Raw genomic sequence first — 17095 nt, 5'->3', positions numbered from 1 at the left:
TCCCTGCAAGCCCCACGGGGTTGGGGAGGGGAGGTTTTACAAGGGCAAAGGGTGGGGGCGGTTGCTGAGGGGGGAGGAGACGTGAAGGGGACATTATGTTTATAAACAAGAATGTCGGGCTGGGGGGCACGTGGTGGAGACCTGTGCCACAGCTCTGGCTGAAGACGCGTCACTATCAGGGTGGGGAAGGGAGGGCAAAAGGACTGGTTACTTCCTTCTTTCATCTTCTGGATCTGGAAGGAGAAGGGGGGAGGATGAGACTGGTGGCGGGGCGGCACAGGAGATGAGAAGTCCCTCCCAGCTCCCTACCTGTCCCAGTCCCCCAGCACACTCACCTGGAGGCCCCCGCCACCCCCCACTCACCTGTGTCCCCAGCCCCCACTCCCCCCAGCCACTGCAGCCCCAGCGGCACACGGCTCAGCGGCCAGCCAGCGCGACTCAGCGCAGCCCAGCAGACAGTGGTGCCCGGGGGCCGGGTAGTGCCGCCCCTGCAGAGTAAGGGCAGCAGCCCAGCCCCACTTGGAAGCGCGGCAGTGGCAGCGGCGGCGGCAGTGGCTCCAGGTGGAGCTGCTAGGGCACGTGACCCCGGCGCCGCCTAAGAGGGAGACGGTGTGGGCAGAGGGGCACAGCAGCTAGGGCACGGACAAGAAGGGGGGTGATACCTGTGACACGGCTCAGAGAGATGGAGGAGGGGGAAACGGGTTATCCTATGGCCAGAGAGGACAGAGAGACAGCCGTTATCGAGGGAGGGAGGTGGGCGCAGGGGACCAAGAGGGCTGAGGAGGCTTTGGGGTGCCAAGGAGACCGTGTCTGCCCCGGGCTCGGAGGAGCCGGCAAAGCGGGGGCAGGGGCTGAGTGCGCCCCTCGGCGGAGGACACGGGGCCTGCTGGGGCCCCGGGAACTCACCCACCTGACAAGGAAGCGGGGCAGGCGCCTTCGCGGCCTGGAGGGAGGGGCTGTGTCAGGGCCCGGGGGCTGACAGGGCTGGGGGCGGTGCGCTCTTACCCTCCAGGTAGTTCCGGGCAATGAACTTGAGGATTTCGTCGAGCCCGATGACTGGTAACGAGATCTTGAAGACCATGAGCCAATGGGGCAGGTCCAGGGCCTGCAGCTTGAAGATAATCTGGGAGGAGGCGGGAAGGGCAGTGAGAAGGCGCCCAGGAGCCGCCAGCCTGACCCCGCCCTCCTCCCTCTGGCAGGGGTCGTGGTCGCGGACCCCTGCAGAAGCCCCCTGTGGGGGGGGGGGACAGGCGGCCCCTGGCCAGAAGAAGGCTCACCGGCAGAGGGTCCACGTAGAGGATGAGGAAGTGGAGGGACATGGAGAGGCAGATGGAGCCCAGCAGCCAGATGTTCACCCAGGGCGGCATTCGCAGGAGCGACTGGTTCTCAGACAGGCTGCAAGGGGGCGGCCGGGCAGAGCCAGGGGTGGAGGCACAAGGGGAGAGAAGCGGTGAGCAGGGGGAGGGTGGCCTCCAGACGCCACAGGGGGAGGGGGCGTGGACCCCACCTGTTGAGAGCATTGCACATCTCGATGGTAACCAGCACGGACAAGGCCATGGTCATGGGCTCGGGGGCCTCGAAGACCTCACAATCCACACCCTCAAAGTCAGGGTTGTGCTCCGTACACTTCATGTAGTGAGTCTGCAGGAGGAGAGGGGAGAAGCCGGGGTCCCGAAAAAGCCTCCACGCCACCCTCCTGCTCCCCTCGCCTCCTCCCACCTCCCTCCGTGCTGCCCTACCAGCTGGCTGTAGGTGATGTGAGGCCCGTCCTCAGCATATAGGAACCACCAGGCTGCTGCTCCCACTGTGGCTGCACCCACGTAGCCTGTGGTGGAGAGAAGATGGGAGTTGGGGGCCCAGGGCTGGGGAGACGGGAGGAGTTGAGAGGGCCTCCTGGCCATGAACAGCCGCTGGAGGAAGAGGGCCCACTGCAGTGGCTGCTGTGGGGAAGCTGGTGTCCCAGAGAGGGGATCAGCCCTGAGGGTCGGGAAGGAGTGTGGGGTCTCATCCTGCTCACCCCCAATTGCCATGTAGCGGAAGAAGAGCCAGCCACTGATGAGTGGCTCCTTGGGGCTCCGGGGGGGCCGGTCCATGATGTCCAGGTCTGGGGGGTTGAAGCCCAGGGCTGTGGCCGGGAGCCCGTCTGTCACCAGGTTCACCCACAGCAGCTGCACGGGGATCAGGGCCTCAGGCAGCCCCAGGGCAGCTGTCAGGAAGATGCTGCCAGAAGGAGGAGGTCACACGTCTGTCTTGCCTCCCAGGCCTGTGGCCACCCCCCACCAGCCCCGAGTTCCTCCTGGATGCCCTTCCAGGCTGCTCACCAGACCACCTCTCCCACATTGGAGGAGATGAGGTAGCGGATGAACTGCTTCATGTTGTTGTAGATGGCACGGCCCTCCTCCACGGCAGCCACGATGGTGGAGAAGTTGTCGTCAGCTAGTACCATCTCGGAGGCTGTCTTGGCCACGGCGGTGCCGGATCCCATGGCAATGCCGATCTCCGCCTTCTTCAGGGCAGGGGCGTCATTGACGCCATCACCTGTCTGTGGGGAGGGAGAGAAGGTGGGCACTGGCCCCTTCCTCGTACCCTCCTTGACGCTCTTCCATCGAGGCCCGAATCCCTCCCCTCCGTGCATCTCACCAGGGCCCCTGCTCCCCAAGACGGTCATCTCAATAGACACTAAGCAGACCGCCCCATGCCAGTCTTCTCACCATCGCTGTGATCTCATCGTAGGACTGCAGGTACTCCACGATCTTCGACTTGTGGGAGGGCTCCACGCGGGCAAAGCAGCAGGCACGTTTGCAGGCCTCCCGCTGCGTGGTCAGGGGCAGGTCATCAAACTCCCGACCAGTGTAGGCTCGGTCGGCCACATCCTCGTTCTCCTCGAAGATGCCAATTCGTCGGCAGATGGCAATGGCTGTGCCCTTGTTGTCCCCCGTGATCATGATCACTCGGATGCCAGCATCACGGCACAGGAGGATAGAGCCTGAGACTTCCTTGCGGGGCGGGTCCAGCATGCCCACCACGCCAACGAATGTCAGGTCCGTCTGGGGAGACAGAGAAGAGAGCGACAGGGTCAAGGAGGAAGCTTGGGGGAAGCTGAGGGGAGAGCTGTCCCTGGGCCTGGTGTTTAAACCTCAGTGGGGCCTCAAAGCTCAGGGGTGGGAAATGTTCACATGTGTGCCTGCAGGCCTGGCAGTGCCAGGCCCATCGTAGGTGGCAGATCGTGTCTTTCATAGAAAGAACTTGAACTGGAAGTGAGGGAGGTTGTTTCTGCTTTCACCAGGGCTGCTCACTAGGTCTACAGCTTTGAGCAAATCTGTGTTACCTGCCAGGCCACAATGTTCTTTCTATAAAATGGAGTGGGCTTTGGTGCTATTCAGAGAGCAGGTCCACTCCGAGATAAAGAGCTAGTGCCAGAATGCAGGTTGATGCAAGTCCTTAGAAAACCTCACTGTGGAAACACGTCAGCTAAACTCGAGTGTACTTAGTGACCTGGCTGGCTTCTGTTCTGGAGCCAGCACCTCACCTCATCTCAGATGGGTCCACGGACCACAAGCCAAGTAGCCCTGGACTGGATGATTCCTAATGTTCTTTCAAACTCTAACGTCCTGTGATTCTAGGCCCCATGACGAAGTAGGAAATGACAAGGGTGGCGGAGGGGGTGAGACAGGTGACTCTGGGACAACGGGAGGCTTCCGTCTGCTCACCTCATACTCTATGAACCTGGAAGGGTCCTCCAGGACCATCTCTTCTCGCTTTGGGGGGGTGTCCCGGGTGGCCAGGGCCAGGCAGCGCAGGGTGTCCCGGCCAGTGCCCCACTCCTTAATTACCGACAGAATCGTCTCCTTCACCGGCCCTGTCATGGGCACCCGAGTGGTGCCAACTCGCACGTAGTTACAGCGATCGATGACCCCCTCTGGGGCACCCTAGGAGAACAGAACAGTATTCAGAGACTACCGTTCCTTCCAGTGCACGGTGAGCGGGGCAGGGAGAAGAGAGGAGGGGTCAGGACTGGGAAGAAGCGGGGCTGAGGCGCACTCGGATTCCTGACCTTGACAAACATTTTGTTGCCCACAGCAGCCCGGGATTTCGCTGGAGAGCAATAGACAGACATGGACTTTCTGTCCCGGGAAAACTCCAGGGTGAATTCCTTCTTCATTAGCTGGCGGATCACCTGGGAGAGAGGAGACAGGGAGGGAGAGGCCAGATATGAGACCGGTGGAGAAAGACTGATGATGCTATGCTAGAAGGGAAGAGTCCCAGACCCCTTAAAACATAGTCAAAAAGGATCTGGAGGTCAGAGCAGACCCCAAGCTGAGTCTGAGATAAAGCTAAGTCTGCTGCCTACAGCAGAAATGGAGAGAATTCCAAGGCTAGTGCTGCCACTGTCTTCCTATGTTCAGGTTAAAGGACAATAGAAACAGGATGGCGTAGTGTGGCACTGTCCGATAGAACCTTCCGTGATCATGGGAATGTTTAATAATCTGGATGGTTCAATATGGTGCAATCGAACAACGGCTACTGAGCCCGGGGAATGTGGTTAGTGCAACTGAAGAACTGAGTTTTTACTTTTATGTAATCATTTAAATGTAGACAACCACATGTGTGAGTCTACAGACATATGTTGCTAGACAATGGAGAGCTGGTACCTGGCACGTAGTACTAAGCACTCCATAAAAGTGAATGTGCCAAATGCATTCTAGATGTTTCTCCACAAAACAAAAATAAAAACAATAAATAAAAATAATTTAATGTTTTTATTATCATTTGTAAATTTTTAAAATGAATCCTGTATTGATAAATACTTAGGTTGTTTTCATTATTTTTGTCATATTAAATAAAGCAGCAATGAGCATCTTGCCTATATGAAAAAAAAAAAAGGAATGAGCCGTGTGGGGAATATAATACCCCAGAGGAATTCAATATAGACATTCAGTAAATATTAATAGCAAGAACTTGGAGTGATAGTCACAGAATTGAGCTTGTTCACCTGGACACAGGGAAGCAGAGGCATATGAGGCAGTCATATTTCCCAAATCCTAAATCAGGTCTTGTGATCTGATAAAAACAAGTGTGTTTCCAGAGACAGTGGGTAATAGTTTAAATTGGGGCTGTCCCAGGATGGGTCACTTGTGGTTTCTGTGTCCAGCTCTGTCCCTTTCAACTAGGGACACGACAGGAAAAGTGATCTTAAATTCTTCCAGGGATGCTGCAACCGGGCACCAGGAAGAGCAGTGTAAGTTCAGGTGCGGTAGGTCCTACCCCGAGTCAGCCTTGCCAAGGAAAGCTGTGGAGAGGCTCTCTGCCTGTGCTGGCTGGGTCCCAGCATGGGGCACAAGGCCCTGACCAGCCTGACCCGGGTGGGGGTGGGGGGCCCTGTCTCCTGAGGTTCCTTAGGTCCTGGCCTGTATAGTCTGGGCTGGAGAAGGACCGTGGGAGGGAGTGCCTAGACTCACCAAGTTGCAGGCGTTGGCCCTCTCCACCTTTGAGAGGTTTCTCAGTTCAGTGTTGAATACATTCATCTTCTCCACCAGGGTGGTGAGTGCTGTCTCGGTGGCCTCGCCCACCTTCTCATAAGCACCTTTGGCCTGAGAGGGCACAGGAGGAAGAGGAAGTAGGTGCCCTGGGCTCCCAGCCCCGTGCTCCCATCTATCATGCCCACCTTCCACCTAGAACGGGAAGGGAGCAAGCCACTCTCTTCCCCTTACACCCAGGAGAGGGCTTGGTACAAGGGACCCCCTACCCCTGAGCCCTTCCTTGTGGCCTGTCAAGGAGGCCTGGACTCTGAGCCAGCTGGAGGGGGAAGGAGGGGCGGCTTCAGGAGTGGACAGGTTACCTCATTGAAGTCCAAGGAGGAGTCATTGCAGAGGGCACAAATGGTGGCTAGCTCCACCAGCCCATCATACTGCCCTGTCCGGACTGGCTTATCATTCTTCAAGCTGGCAGCCGGGTGGGGAGGAAGGAAGGGAAAGAGACAGGTAGAGAAGATAGGGAATGAGATGCAGAGAGAGCATGGGGAATGCAGCAAGGAGATGGCAACCAACTTGGAGATCAGGTGGGAGAGAATAAGGTTGGGGAAGGAACAAGAGAGAAACAGGAAGACAAAACTAGAGGGAGGCCCCAGGGAGAGAGGATATGTGTGTGTGTGTGTGTGGTGGGGAGGGGCACGAGGAACTGGGAAGACGACTTTGGGGGAACTTACACCTCTCCTTCTGGAGCATAAGTGGAGCCAGTGATAGAGAACTTGTTCAGGAGGCAGATGTCCCCTTCCACCTTGTCGACGATGAACATCTGCAGAGGAGAAGGGCATGCACACAGATGTTTAACTCTCCCCATCCCTGAAGGCAGTCCTCACCGAGGGGGCCCGTGCCCCAAGTGTCCCTCTACCCGGCCATCTGCACGGACTTACCCAACTTCCCACCATCATCCCCTGATTCGTCCTTCCCTTTTCCTCCCTTTTCCTCCCCTCTCACACCACTCCCTTGCAAATCATTCTCTATGTTCTGTGTTCATGGCCTTAAAACAAAAGGCCATGCTGGAGGTTCTTCCAGATCAATTAGTAAAATAAGACGTGCATCACAAGGTGTGGTGGCCACCAGTCTACCTGTCAGTACATGGCCTATCTACAGCTCCAGCCTCTTGTGGCCAGATCTTCCAGTTTTGCAGGAAGAATTAGAAATTCAGGTTATTTTCCTATGCTGTCCCTCGACTTTTCAAATGTGGGCAATTAATTCATTTCTATGAAACATGACAGAAGACCAGTGGTCTGGCTTTGAAGCCTGTGCTTTGGAGGGATGTAGATGACCCAGAGCAGAGGGGAGAAGCCCACTCTGAGCCAGAGCACGCGTGGAAGGGATGGGGCTTAAGATGTGCTCCAGGATAAAATGGTTCTGTGGCCAGGTAAGTTTGGGAAACTCGTTTAAACTGAGTGAAATCCACCCTCTCTATGGTCAGCCTTCTCCGAGGCTTTCAAATGCCAACAGGCATGTGGTACAGCCTTTCTCGGCCTGGTCTGACCACACAACCCTTGATTCTTAGGACACCAATTTCTATTTCACAAACATGCTATTCCAGAGAATTCTGTTTAGGTCAGGGGTCCTTTGCCTGCGGTCCATGGATGACACCCCAGACCAAGGGGGTCTGTGAACTTTGATGGCGAAACAAAAATTACATCTTTTATTTTCTCTCTGACATTTAGCATTTCCATCCAACTATGAATGGGGGCGATGGACCACATTAATATTAGCAAAACCTGTGACTTGGTCGCCAATATAATCACAAATACTCTCTTGTCACATTGTATTGTTGCAGGGCTCTCAAAATAGCATTTACGCTCATCACTGCTTCAGCGTTATGGCAATTATGAGATCCACTGCTGGACTTGCTACTTAATACATTAATAAAGAAGCATATGTTTTACCAAATCACAAATCTGTGTGTTTTTTTTTAACATCTTTATTGGAGTATAATTGCTTTACAATGTTGTGTTAGTTTCTGCTGTATAACAAAGTGAATCAGCTATACGTACAAATCTGTTTTTAAAATATTTTGACTGCTGTATTTCAGTCATTGGTTTCCTCTGTAATCCAATGTATTTTTTTAATAGAGACACTCAATTTATTTATTTTTTAAATGCGTAGTTTGTTTTTAATTAATTTATTTTATTATCTTTTTTTTTTTTTTTTTTTTGGCTGTGTTGGGTCTTCATTGCTGCGCTCAGGCTTCTCTCTAATTGCGGAGAGCAGGGGCTACTCTTCGTTGTGGTGCGTGGGCTTCTCATTGCGGTGGCTTCTCTTGTTGAGGAGCACGGGCTCTAGGCGCGTGGGCTTCAGTAGTTGCGGCACGTGTGATCAGTAGTTGTGGCTCATGGCTGTAGAGTGCAGGCTCAGTAGTTGTGGCGCACTGGCTTAGCTGCTCAGCAGCATGTGGGATCTTCCTGGACCAGGGCTTGAACCCACGTCCCCTGCATTGGCAGGCAGATTCTTAACCACTGCGCCACCAGGGAAGCCCAGTCCAATGTGTTTTATTTCATTTATGTTTTTGGCCGTGCTGTGTGGCTAGCAGAATCTTAGTTCCCTGACCAGGGGTCGAACCCGGGCTCACGGCAGTGAAAGCACCAAGTCCTAACCACTGGACCACCAGGGAATTCCCAATCCGATGTATTTTAGAAACAGAATCCTGTGCGTTTTATTTTATACATTGAAAATATTAAATGTAGAGATCCAGACTGCCAAAGAGTCCAAGGCGGGACTTCCCTGGTGGCACAGTGGTTAAGAATCCGCCTGCCAGTGCAGGGGACATGGATTCCCGCCCTGGTCCGGGAAGATCCCACATGCCACAGAGCAACTAAGCCCATGCGCCACAAATACTGAGCCTGCGCTCTAGAGCCCACGAGCCACAACTACTGAGCCTGTGTGCCACAACTACTGAAGCCCGTGAGCCTAGAACCTGTGCTCCACAACAAGAGAAGCCACCGCAATGAGAAGCTCACGCACTGCAACGAAGAGTAGCCCCTGCTCTCCACAACTAGAGAAAGCCCACGCGCAGCAATGAAGACCCAATGCAACCAAAAATAAATAAACAAATAAATAAATTTATATATATATATAAAAAAAGAGTCCAAGGCACGGAAAAGACCAAGGGCCCTGGTTCAGGAAATGCTGTTCAGGATTCGTGTGGCTGGGCTTCCCAGGCCCTGTCATGGATGCCCTCTCTGGAGGGTAGTCTGTGCACAGGCAGGCACTCTAGGGCCAGATGGACTTGGGTTTGAAACTCAATTCTGCTCCTTATTAACTGTGCACTGAATCTCCTAGAGCCTCAGTTTCCTCCTCGGGAAAACTGGGTAAACAAGACCTTCCCCTGAAGGGCTGCTGTGGGGGATTAGAGATAACACAGGGCAGCATCTAGCACACGGACAGAGGCTGCAGAGAGCTGCCTGCCTGGGCCAGGGGGCTTCTCTGCTCCCTCTCATAGCTGGCAGGATGGCACTCTCTGTGCCATCTAAGCATTTCTTTCTCAGGCCAAAATGAAAAGCTACCCATGATGAAGGGGTAACCACAACTTTGGGGGCTCATTTCACCTCCCATCTAAGTGGGAGTTGCCACCCTTCCCTGACCTTGCAGACAGACATCTGGTTCGTGGTGAGGGTGCCTGTCTTGTCGGAACAGATGACAGAGGTGCAGCCCAGCGTCTCCACGGAGGGCAAGCTCCTCACAATTGCGTTCTTCTTTGCCATCCGGCGGGTGCCCAGGGCCAGGCAGGTGGTGATGACTGCAGGAAGGCCTGTGGCGAGGAAGGAGAGGGGGTGAGGGAACGATACTGGGGGAGGGAGGGAGACCTAGTGGGCTAGGCTGAAGAGCAGCTCCCAAAGATATTGGGTCCCAATCCCTGGAACTCGTCAATGTTACCTTATTTGGATAAAGGATCTCTGCAGATGAGATTAGCAAATGGGAGGAAAAAGAGAGGTTGCCCTACCTTCTGGGATTGCAGCCACAGCAAGGGCCACGGCAATCTTAAAGTAGTAGATGGCACCACGGATCCAGGAGCCCCCATGGATGGGATCGTTGAAGTGGCCAATGTTGATGAGCCACACGGCCACGCAGATGAGGGAGATGACCTTGGAGAGCTGCTCCCCAAACTCATCCAGCTTCTGCTGCAGAGGGGTCTTGTCCTGCTCTGTGGCGGCCATTTGGTCACGGATCTTCCCAATCTCAGTGTTCACACCAGTAGAGACCACGATGCCTATGGCCTTACCGGCTGCAATGTTGGTGCCCTTGGAGGGGGAAGAAGAGGCAGGGAGTCAGGTGATGCCCCTCGTGCCGCATCCCCCCAGCTGTGGGTCTCATCTCTTCCCACACCGCCATGTCTCTCCCAGACCAGGGCCCCCGGCTTGAGCGCGCGACAGCTGGCCCTGGAAGCCTCACCGAGAAAAGCATGTTCTTCTTATCCTGGTTGACAGCTCGGGGGTCGGGAACAGGTTCTGTGTGCTTGATGACAGAGACAGACTCGCCTGTGGAGACGGGGCAGAGGGGTTTTCAGATGACGTCATGTCGTTCTCCCATACTTCTCCCCCCTAACTCTCTGCCTGGTGGGACAGGGCCTGGTAAGGACCAAGCAACAATCCTGGAGGAAGTCTGGACTCTGGAAGAAGGCCCTGGAGGCAGATGGGAAACCCACTGCACTTAGAGTGAAAAGACCTTGACCCCAGTCCCAGCCTGACCACTCACAAGCAGCATGGCTTTGGATCACTTAGCCTTGGTTTGCTCTTCTGTAAAATGGGGACAAGGATGCGTACACTTCAGAGCAAGGTCTTGGTGAAAGTCAAACAAGCTGACGTATGTGGAAGTGCGCAGTCAACTGGAGAGCACGTTCCTGGGAGGGAGAGACCCCCACCCTTGGGACCTTGCCTCCTTCACCTGAATGGCAGGAGCTCAGGCAATCACCCTGGGCCAGCCCACCCTGCCTCCTTGGACCACGGAGCATGCTCACTGGCTCTTCACCCTCTCTCTCCCAGGACAAAAGGAGAAGCAGCTGAGGTTTTAAGTGTATCTGAACCCTGCATCCTATCCCAGAATCTCTGCTTCTTCAGCTGGGGGCTTCTGAGGAGGCAGGATATTTCTCTGGGTGAGCGTGTCCGTATGTCTGTGTGGAAGGGACGGGTTGATGGCCATCTGGAAATGGGGACAAACATCCCGCCATTTCCCATGACCCCTTGTGTTCCAGGCTTAGGCAGTGGGCAAAGCTGAGCAGGGCTGATGTCGCTGCCACTACGGGGCCAGGAGGGGGGCCCTACTGCTGAGGGTCCCCTTTCATCCCTGTCTGTCCACTCAGCTCTTCCCTCATCAAATCCTCATCCCCCTCCCCTTTGATTCATCCCCTGACCCTGGCCAACAGACCTGTCAGGATGGACTGGTCGACCCGGAGGGTGGTGGACTTGATGGTGAGGATTCGGATATCTGCAGGGACTTTGTCCCCCACTGTGGAGAGACGAGAGGAGAGTGAAGTCAGTTGAGATGGGAGTTTTCTTTCTTCCTAAGAAAAACCCAGTCTTTGATGACCTCACCTCATCCTTCAGGTCTCAGGGAGGTCACCCGGGCTGTGCTCCTGTCACCCAAGCAAGCATCTCCCTCTAACACTCACTCCAATTGTCCTCCCTGCTGAATGTTTTTCTCCCTACCAGGCTGTGAGCCTGGTGAGGGGAGGTCTGGGCACACAGTATGTGCTCAATAAATGTACCCTGAATGACACAGGGAAAATCAGGGACAATCCTGCCATCTAATGAGAAACTAAAACTGAGGCCGGGAGAGAGCAAAACAGAGAGGGAAACACGAGGGAGAAAGGTGAGGAGGGACAGGCAAGAAAAGAACTAGAGAAAATAGGGTAAGTCTCATAGACCTGCGTCCATGGTGGAGGACAAAGTGGAACAGCCGGAGAAGGCAGCAAGAAACAGGAGGAAAATATGCGAATTGAGAAAATCAATGTCAACCCAGACAAAAGGTGGAGTGAAAAGCAGGAGAGGGAAGTGTGAGGACAGACGCAGGTGGAGAGAGTGGAGCAGCGGAGCAGCAGAGGCAGAGGGTGCAGCCCTGGCAGGTCCACAGGGCAGGGACGGGACGCATATCAGAAGCCTGACGGGCCCTGGTCTGAGTATCTGGGAAAGGCAGGAAGCCACAGTGAGTGAGCTGGGGAGACGGCAGGAGAGAAGGGGAGTCTGCAGGAAACAAGGCTCTGGGGGGCGTGGGGGAAGCCATACACACCAGAGAGCTGAGAAAACAGGGAGGCGGGAGGGCAAGGGATGTGCACAGAAGGAGGGGGTCCACACAGGAAACTTCCTGGGGAACATGGCAGATGCCCCACCAGACTTAGAGGCCTCCAAGGAAGCCAACTGCCTCCCAGCCTCATCCCGCCTGGTCCCAAGGATGGTCCTGGGGATGGGGTTTGACTGCTTTCCTTTGCCTGTCCTCAAGGTTCCTCCTCCGGTGCCAGAGGAAGCTGATGGAGGAGTGGGGAGGTCGGCAATGGAGTTGGGCGGGACACCCTGTCACCCAAACTGAAGCGATATTTATAGACATTCATGGCACTGACTCCAAACTGTCACCGTGGCAGGATGGCCCTGTGATGGGGCACCGGAGTCTTCAGCCCACCCGCCCTCCCTGTCACCAAGCTTCCCAGGGTGGGGACTTGGGTATCTGGTGGAGGGAAGTAGGCCTAGAAAGACACATCTTCCTATGCCAGGGGCCTGGAGACGTGGGAAGGCCTGCACAGGGCAAATATAAAAACCGCTGAAGGGGGCAGAATTCCAGTAATCTTAGCCTCCTGGCCCCCACCCCTCCCTGGTCAGGCATTAAGTGTCCCTCACCAGAGAGGCGGGGCCCTCCTTGAGCTCCCCTCCTCCCAGTCCCGTGCTCTCTGCTGGGGCCTGAGTTTCCCTTACATGGTCGGGGGCTTGAGCCTCCGGCCCCCCTCCTCCCTTCTACCCTTGCTCCTTCCCCTTTGAGAAGCCTCAAGGGTACTGAGAGGTCAAGATTTAAAGCTGACCAAGCTTGGGGGTGGGTGGAAGGAGAGGGAAGCCAGGCCTCAGGAGAGGGGTGGAGACAGGGACATTGGCAGGGACTGGGTTCCACCTGTTACTTGCGAGTGCTGGGTGAGAGGAGGGGGGGCAGGGGTCTGTCTGCAGCGTCAGGGACAGGACTGGCTGTTCCTGCTGAGACTCTGATGGAGAGGGGGTGCTGTGGCCACAGTGCCCTGGGGTGACCTCCTGAGGAGTCTGGGAAGGAGAAGCAGAGACTCCACCATCCTGGCTACCTCCTGGACACTGGGGATCAGGGCCTGACCAGCCCCCAACATGCACATCTTCTTGACCTCGAACCCATCCTGGACCACTCGTCCCCATCACTCACCAGCCACCTCCACGATGTCTCCGGGGACAATGTCCCGAGCCTTGATCCTTTGCACTGACTTGCGGTCAGCCCGGTAGACCTTCCCCATCTCCGGTTCATATTCCTTCAGAGCCTCAATGGCATTCTCTGCATTCCTTTCCTGGGGGGACAGGGTTGAGGAGAGGAGGGTCAGCAGAGGGAGGAAGGTCGTGGAATGACAGAGGACTGGTCAGGGAGGATGGGGAGGTATAGGGATGGAGGAGCAGGGGCCAGAGTCCTGGGGGAAGTAGGGACATCACAGAGAAGGAGGCAGGTTATGCAGTCCTGGCTCCTGGCCCAGGGGAGCAGACAAACCCCACATGACGGTTAAGGAAACCATCACCCACAGCTGAGAACAGGTAAGGGGGTTTGGGGGAGAGAAGGAAGGAGAATCAAAGACAATCAGAAAGCAGCGGACAGGAAAAGCAGAGGGTGGTATAAGGTAAGAGAAAGAAGTACATCAAACTAGGATTTACTGAGATCCTCCTTTACGCCAGACACAGGGCTGGGCACTTTCACACTCATCATCTTGTTAAATTTCACCACAACTCTGAGGGATAGGATTATGAGCCCCATTTTATGGATGAGGAAACTGAGACTCAGAGAGATGAAGGAACCTGCCCAGGGTTGTAAAACCAGCAAGTGACAGTGGGAACACCAGTCTCCTGCCTCTTTCCAACATTCTGGTCCTTTTGCCCAATTCAGAACAAGGCAAGCCCAGGGTAAGTGATGGAGGAGAAGGAGACAGGGAGGGAGGCTGGCCTCATGTCCAGTGTCAGGATGTGAAGGAAGGAGGCGGGGTCAAAGCTAACCTGCCAAACCCCCACGATGGCATTGGCAATGAGGATCAAGAGGATGACAAAGGGTTCAACGAAGGCGGTGATGGTCTCTTCACCTTCCTCAAACCAGGCCAGCACCTGGGGAGCAAGGGAAGGGAGAATAACAGGTACTAAAGCCCCTCAAGTGAGTAAGGAGAGGAAATGGAGGTGAAAACGTGTGCAGGAGGAAACGGGGCAGGGCATCATGGGGGCACTGCAGCCCCACATCCCTTTAAGGGTCTACGTGCTCCATAGCTCGAACTCACATAAGCGCGGCCACCACTGTTATTCAGCGGGTGCAGGCCGCACAGACATGCGCAGCTAGGGGATTAACTGGGAATGCTTCAGGTTTCCCTGACCAAGTTACTGGCTTGTAAACGAAGCTCAGGGGACACCCAGGCCAACTACCCCCACAGCCACATCCATCCCCCGGGAGCCAAAACTCAGTAGGAAAAACCCTGTGGTCCTCGCAGGCGCCTGGCCCACACACGGCCCTCCCCCAACAGCCCTAGGCAGGGGAGCTCCAATTTCAAGAGGGAGCAGGAGTGGGGGATAGTGTTACGGGGCCTCCTGTGCACACCCCACCCCAGCTGTTGCCTCTGCCAGGCAACAGCCTCAGGCAAATGTCAAGGAGCAAATCTGAGAAGGGAGAAGTGAGGCCCTGCCAGCTAGCACTCAGGGGCCCAAGGGGCCTCCACTAAAGACATCAGGAGATAGGGAGACTTTTTTGCCTCCAGAGTCTTGTCTTCCAGGACCACTAAGATGTTAAGGAAGAAACTCCAAAACGTAGGCCGTAGGCCGGCCTGCTGGGATGGTGGGTGTGGAGGGGATCTCCAGGACAGGAGAGGTGGCAGGGCCTTGAGACCCGGTGGGGGCAGCCCTGAGGCTGTGAGGGGGAAGGGGAGGGTCAGGCCAGGTAGGTGATGAGGGGGATCCTGGGAGTTCTAGCCCTGATGGGGTGAGTGGGGAGGTGAGGCCCAGAGACGGGAGAGGCTCTGGTTCTTTGGAGTCACCCTCGCACCAGCAGCTCTTTCCCGCTTCTACGAGGGGAGTCTCTGCCTCGACCAATCAGCGTCAGGAGGGCGGGGCAGGGGCGTCAGGATGCCCCGGGATTGGTGGAGCAGTGCGTGCGCCCCCGGGGCATGCTGGGAGCAGCGGTGGCCTGGGAACAGCAGCAGCGTCGGAGCTGTGGAGCCCAGCGCTCGGGGGGTAACCCGAGCCCTCGGAGCCCTTGAAGCTCCGGGGGCGGCTTAACTTCAGTGTTTTGGCTGAGAACACCCTTAAAGCTTAAAATAAAACCTGCCTGCGGGGTGTGGGGGAGGACAGAGGAGTATACAAATCAGCGTCACCCCACCTCCCTCATTTCTGGTCTGTAGAAAAGGATGCTGAATGCTTGGTCTACAGGAGCCGATGATTTGGAGCTGCCCGCCAGCAGACTCTCCAGATCCCCCCAACCCACACTCCCAGCCTGCCCCCAGATGCCCTCCCACACTTACAAAGGAAATGCAGGCGGCCAGGAGAAGGATCCGCACCAGGAGGTCTTCAAACTGCTCTAGCACCAACTCCCACAGGGTCTTCCCTGAGGGAAGAGGCAAGGGGAGGGGGCCCCCGGGGTTAAGGTCTAACGGATGAACGGCTGGGACTCCAGGTGCAGGCAGGCCATTTGGTACTGAGAAAAGGGCTGAGAGGAGCTGGCCCGGAGTCCAGAAACAGGCTCCTCAAAGTGGTGGGCAGTTGTTCAAGGACTGGATGCCTCAAGGAGAAAGTGCCTGGAAACTTCTGCCCCCAGCCAGACTCTAACCTTTGGGGAGGAACAATTGCCCCAGGAGTTGGAAGGGAAGGGCAGGGAGAAGGGAGTGGGGCACAGAGGGGAGGAGGTGTCATTTATGAGAGCTCAGGGCTTCCAGTAACTTACCTTCCTCGGCAGGGAGCTCTGCCCAGGAAAAAAGAAGAAAAGGACATATTCATTTGGCGTTCAGTCTAATGCCGCCCACCCAGGACTTTGTGGCTAAGGTAAGAGAATCAGGCCACCAAAAGGGCAGCTGAGATTCACCAGGGTTATCCCATAAAACTTCCCAAAAATCAGGGTCTCAGGGACCCTGTTTTCTCAGTATCCTCCCCTCCCTTGCAGTCATTGGACCATGTCCTACCTCTTCCCTAAGATACCCTGGAGGGAGAGGCTCCAGTGTGTTTGTGAGTCTGTGCGTGTGTGTGTGTGTGTGTCCATCAAGGGACACTTACCATTGTGGCCGTATTTCTCCAGCTGCCGCTTAACTTGGTCCGGGGTAAGGCCTGTAGTTTCGCTCACCCCAAAATGAGCCAAACATTCTTCTGTGGTCTTGGAGTGTGCAGCCTCCATTGTGCTCCCTTCCTGGGGGCCAGGGGGCGGTGTGTTCCTTCTGGGGGGTTCTCACACGTCAGGGGCCTTCTTCAGTGTGTCCACCTGCCTGTTTCTCTGGGTTTCTTCCTTTTTCTCTCCTGCACCCCCAAGTTATTCTTTCCTCCACGAAGCTCCGACCCCCGTTCCACTTGCAGCAGCCAGCCACCCGCCCCAGCCCCCAGCTGGTCCTTATGAGGGAGTTGGGGGGGGCCAGGCTCCCCCCTCCCCCAGATCAGGGATTGGCTGGCTGAGACTCTAGCAGGAGGGGTCAGAAGAGAGAGATATTTCTGCTGACAGAGGGGGAACAGTGGGGCTGCAGCCTGAGATGTCACTCATGAGGGAAGCTAAGGTGGCCCCAGCCCCAGGGAAGGGGGGGCAGAGACTTCACTTTCTGTCTTCTGCTACTGAGCCCTCCCCCACTTGCCTCGACTTCTTCAGCTGCACTGAATTTCCTGTTCCAGCCTCACCCCTTCCAGTTCTTCCCTTAAGCCCACTTCTCCTCTCAGGCCTTCACCGTTCCCTTTCCTCGTGTCCCCTTCCCGTCTCATCCCCCTGAACCTGCCTGTTTCTACTGCCCCAGTCTCCTCCTTTCTCACTTACCTTGTTGAAAGGGCAGCAGAGATACTCCAACCCTCAGGGGATTGAAAAGGGGGGGAACATCCCTTGGGGGCCAGAGGAAGTGGCTCTAGAGGGACAAGGGGAAGTAGGGAGGGGAGAGGGTCAAGGGGACAGGGCAGAAGATGGTAACCCTACCCTAGGGAGGGGATGCCGCAGCCATCAACAAGGGATTTAGTGTCCAGGCCCTGGTGAGCAAAGCCAGGACTGCCTGTCTCTCCCGTAAACCCCCCCTCCCCACCGCTCTAACTCAGCCACTGGGAACAGAGCCTTCAGGGCCCCGCACCCTGACAGGGAATGCCCTCCACCAAGAAAATGGAATACCCAGGCAGCCGGGTAACCCATGAGCCTACAGAACGTGC

General features: G+C 55.8%; 1 protein-coding gene across 1 annotated transcript; it reads right to left on the bottom strand.

Moving 5' to 3' along the window:
• Positions 1 to 11: 11 nt before the first annotated feature.
• ATP2A1 (ATPase sarcoplasmic/endoplasmic reticulum Ca2+ transporting 1) lies at positions 12 to 16363 on the bottom strand. Its single transcript, XM_082643639.1, has 21 exons — positions 15980 to 16363; positions 15235 to 15359; positions 13733 to 13837; positions 12903 to 13041; positions 10899 to 10979; positions 9927 to 10012; positions 9478 to 9775; positions 9119 to 9285; positions 6206 to 6294; positions 5840 to 5942; positions 5460 to 5591; positions 4055 to 4177; positions 3711 to 3929; positions 2712 to 3047; positions 2322 to 2542; positions 2018 to 2220; positions 1740 to 1825; positions 1508 to 1641; positions 1278 to 1395; positions 1006 to 1123; positions 12 to 233 (listed from the first exon to the last, which is right to left on the bottom strand). Exons 1-21 carry the CDS (start codon positions 16095 to 16097, stop codon positions 208 to 210), a joined length of 3027 nt encoding a protein of 1008 aa, XP_082499765.1. The 5' UTR covers positions 16098 to 16363; the 3' UTR covers positions 12 to 207.
• Positions 16364 to 17095: the final 732 nt, after the last annotated feature.

This window comes from Mesoplodon mirus (genome assembly GCF_964341445.2).
Source record: "Mesoplodon mirus genome assembly, chromosome: 15".
Taxonomy (NCBI): Eukaryota; Metazoa; Chordata; class Mammalia; order Artiodactyla; family Ziphiidae; genus Mesoplodon; species Mesoplodon mirus.
Note: the sequence above shows the minus strand (reverse complement) of the source record. Positions and strands in the feature narration are given on the sequence as shown.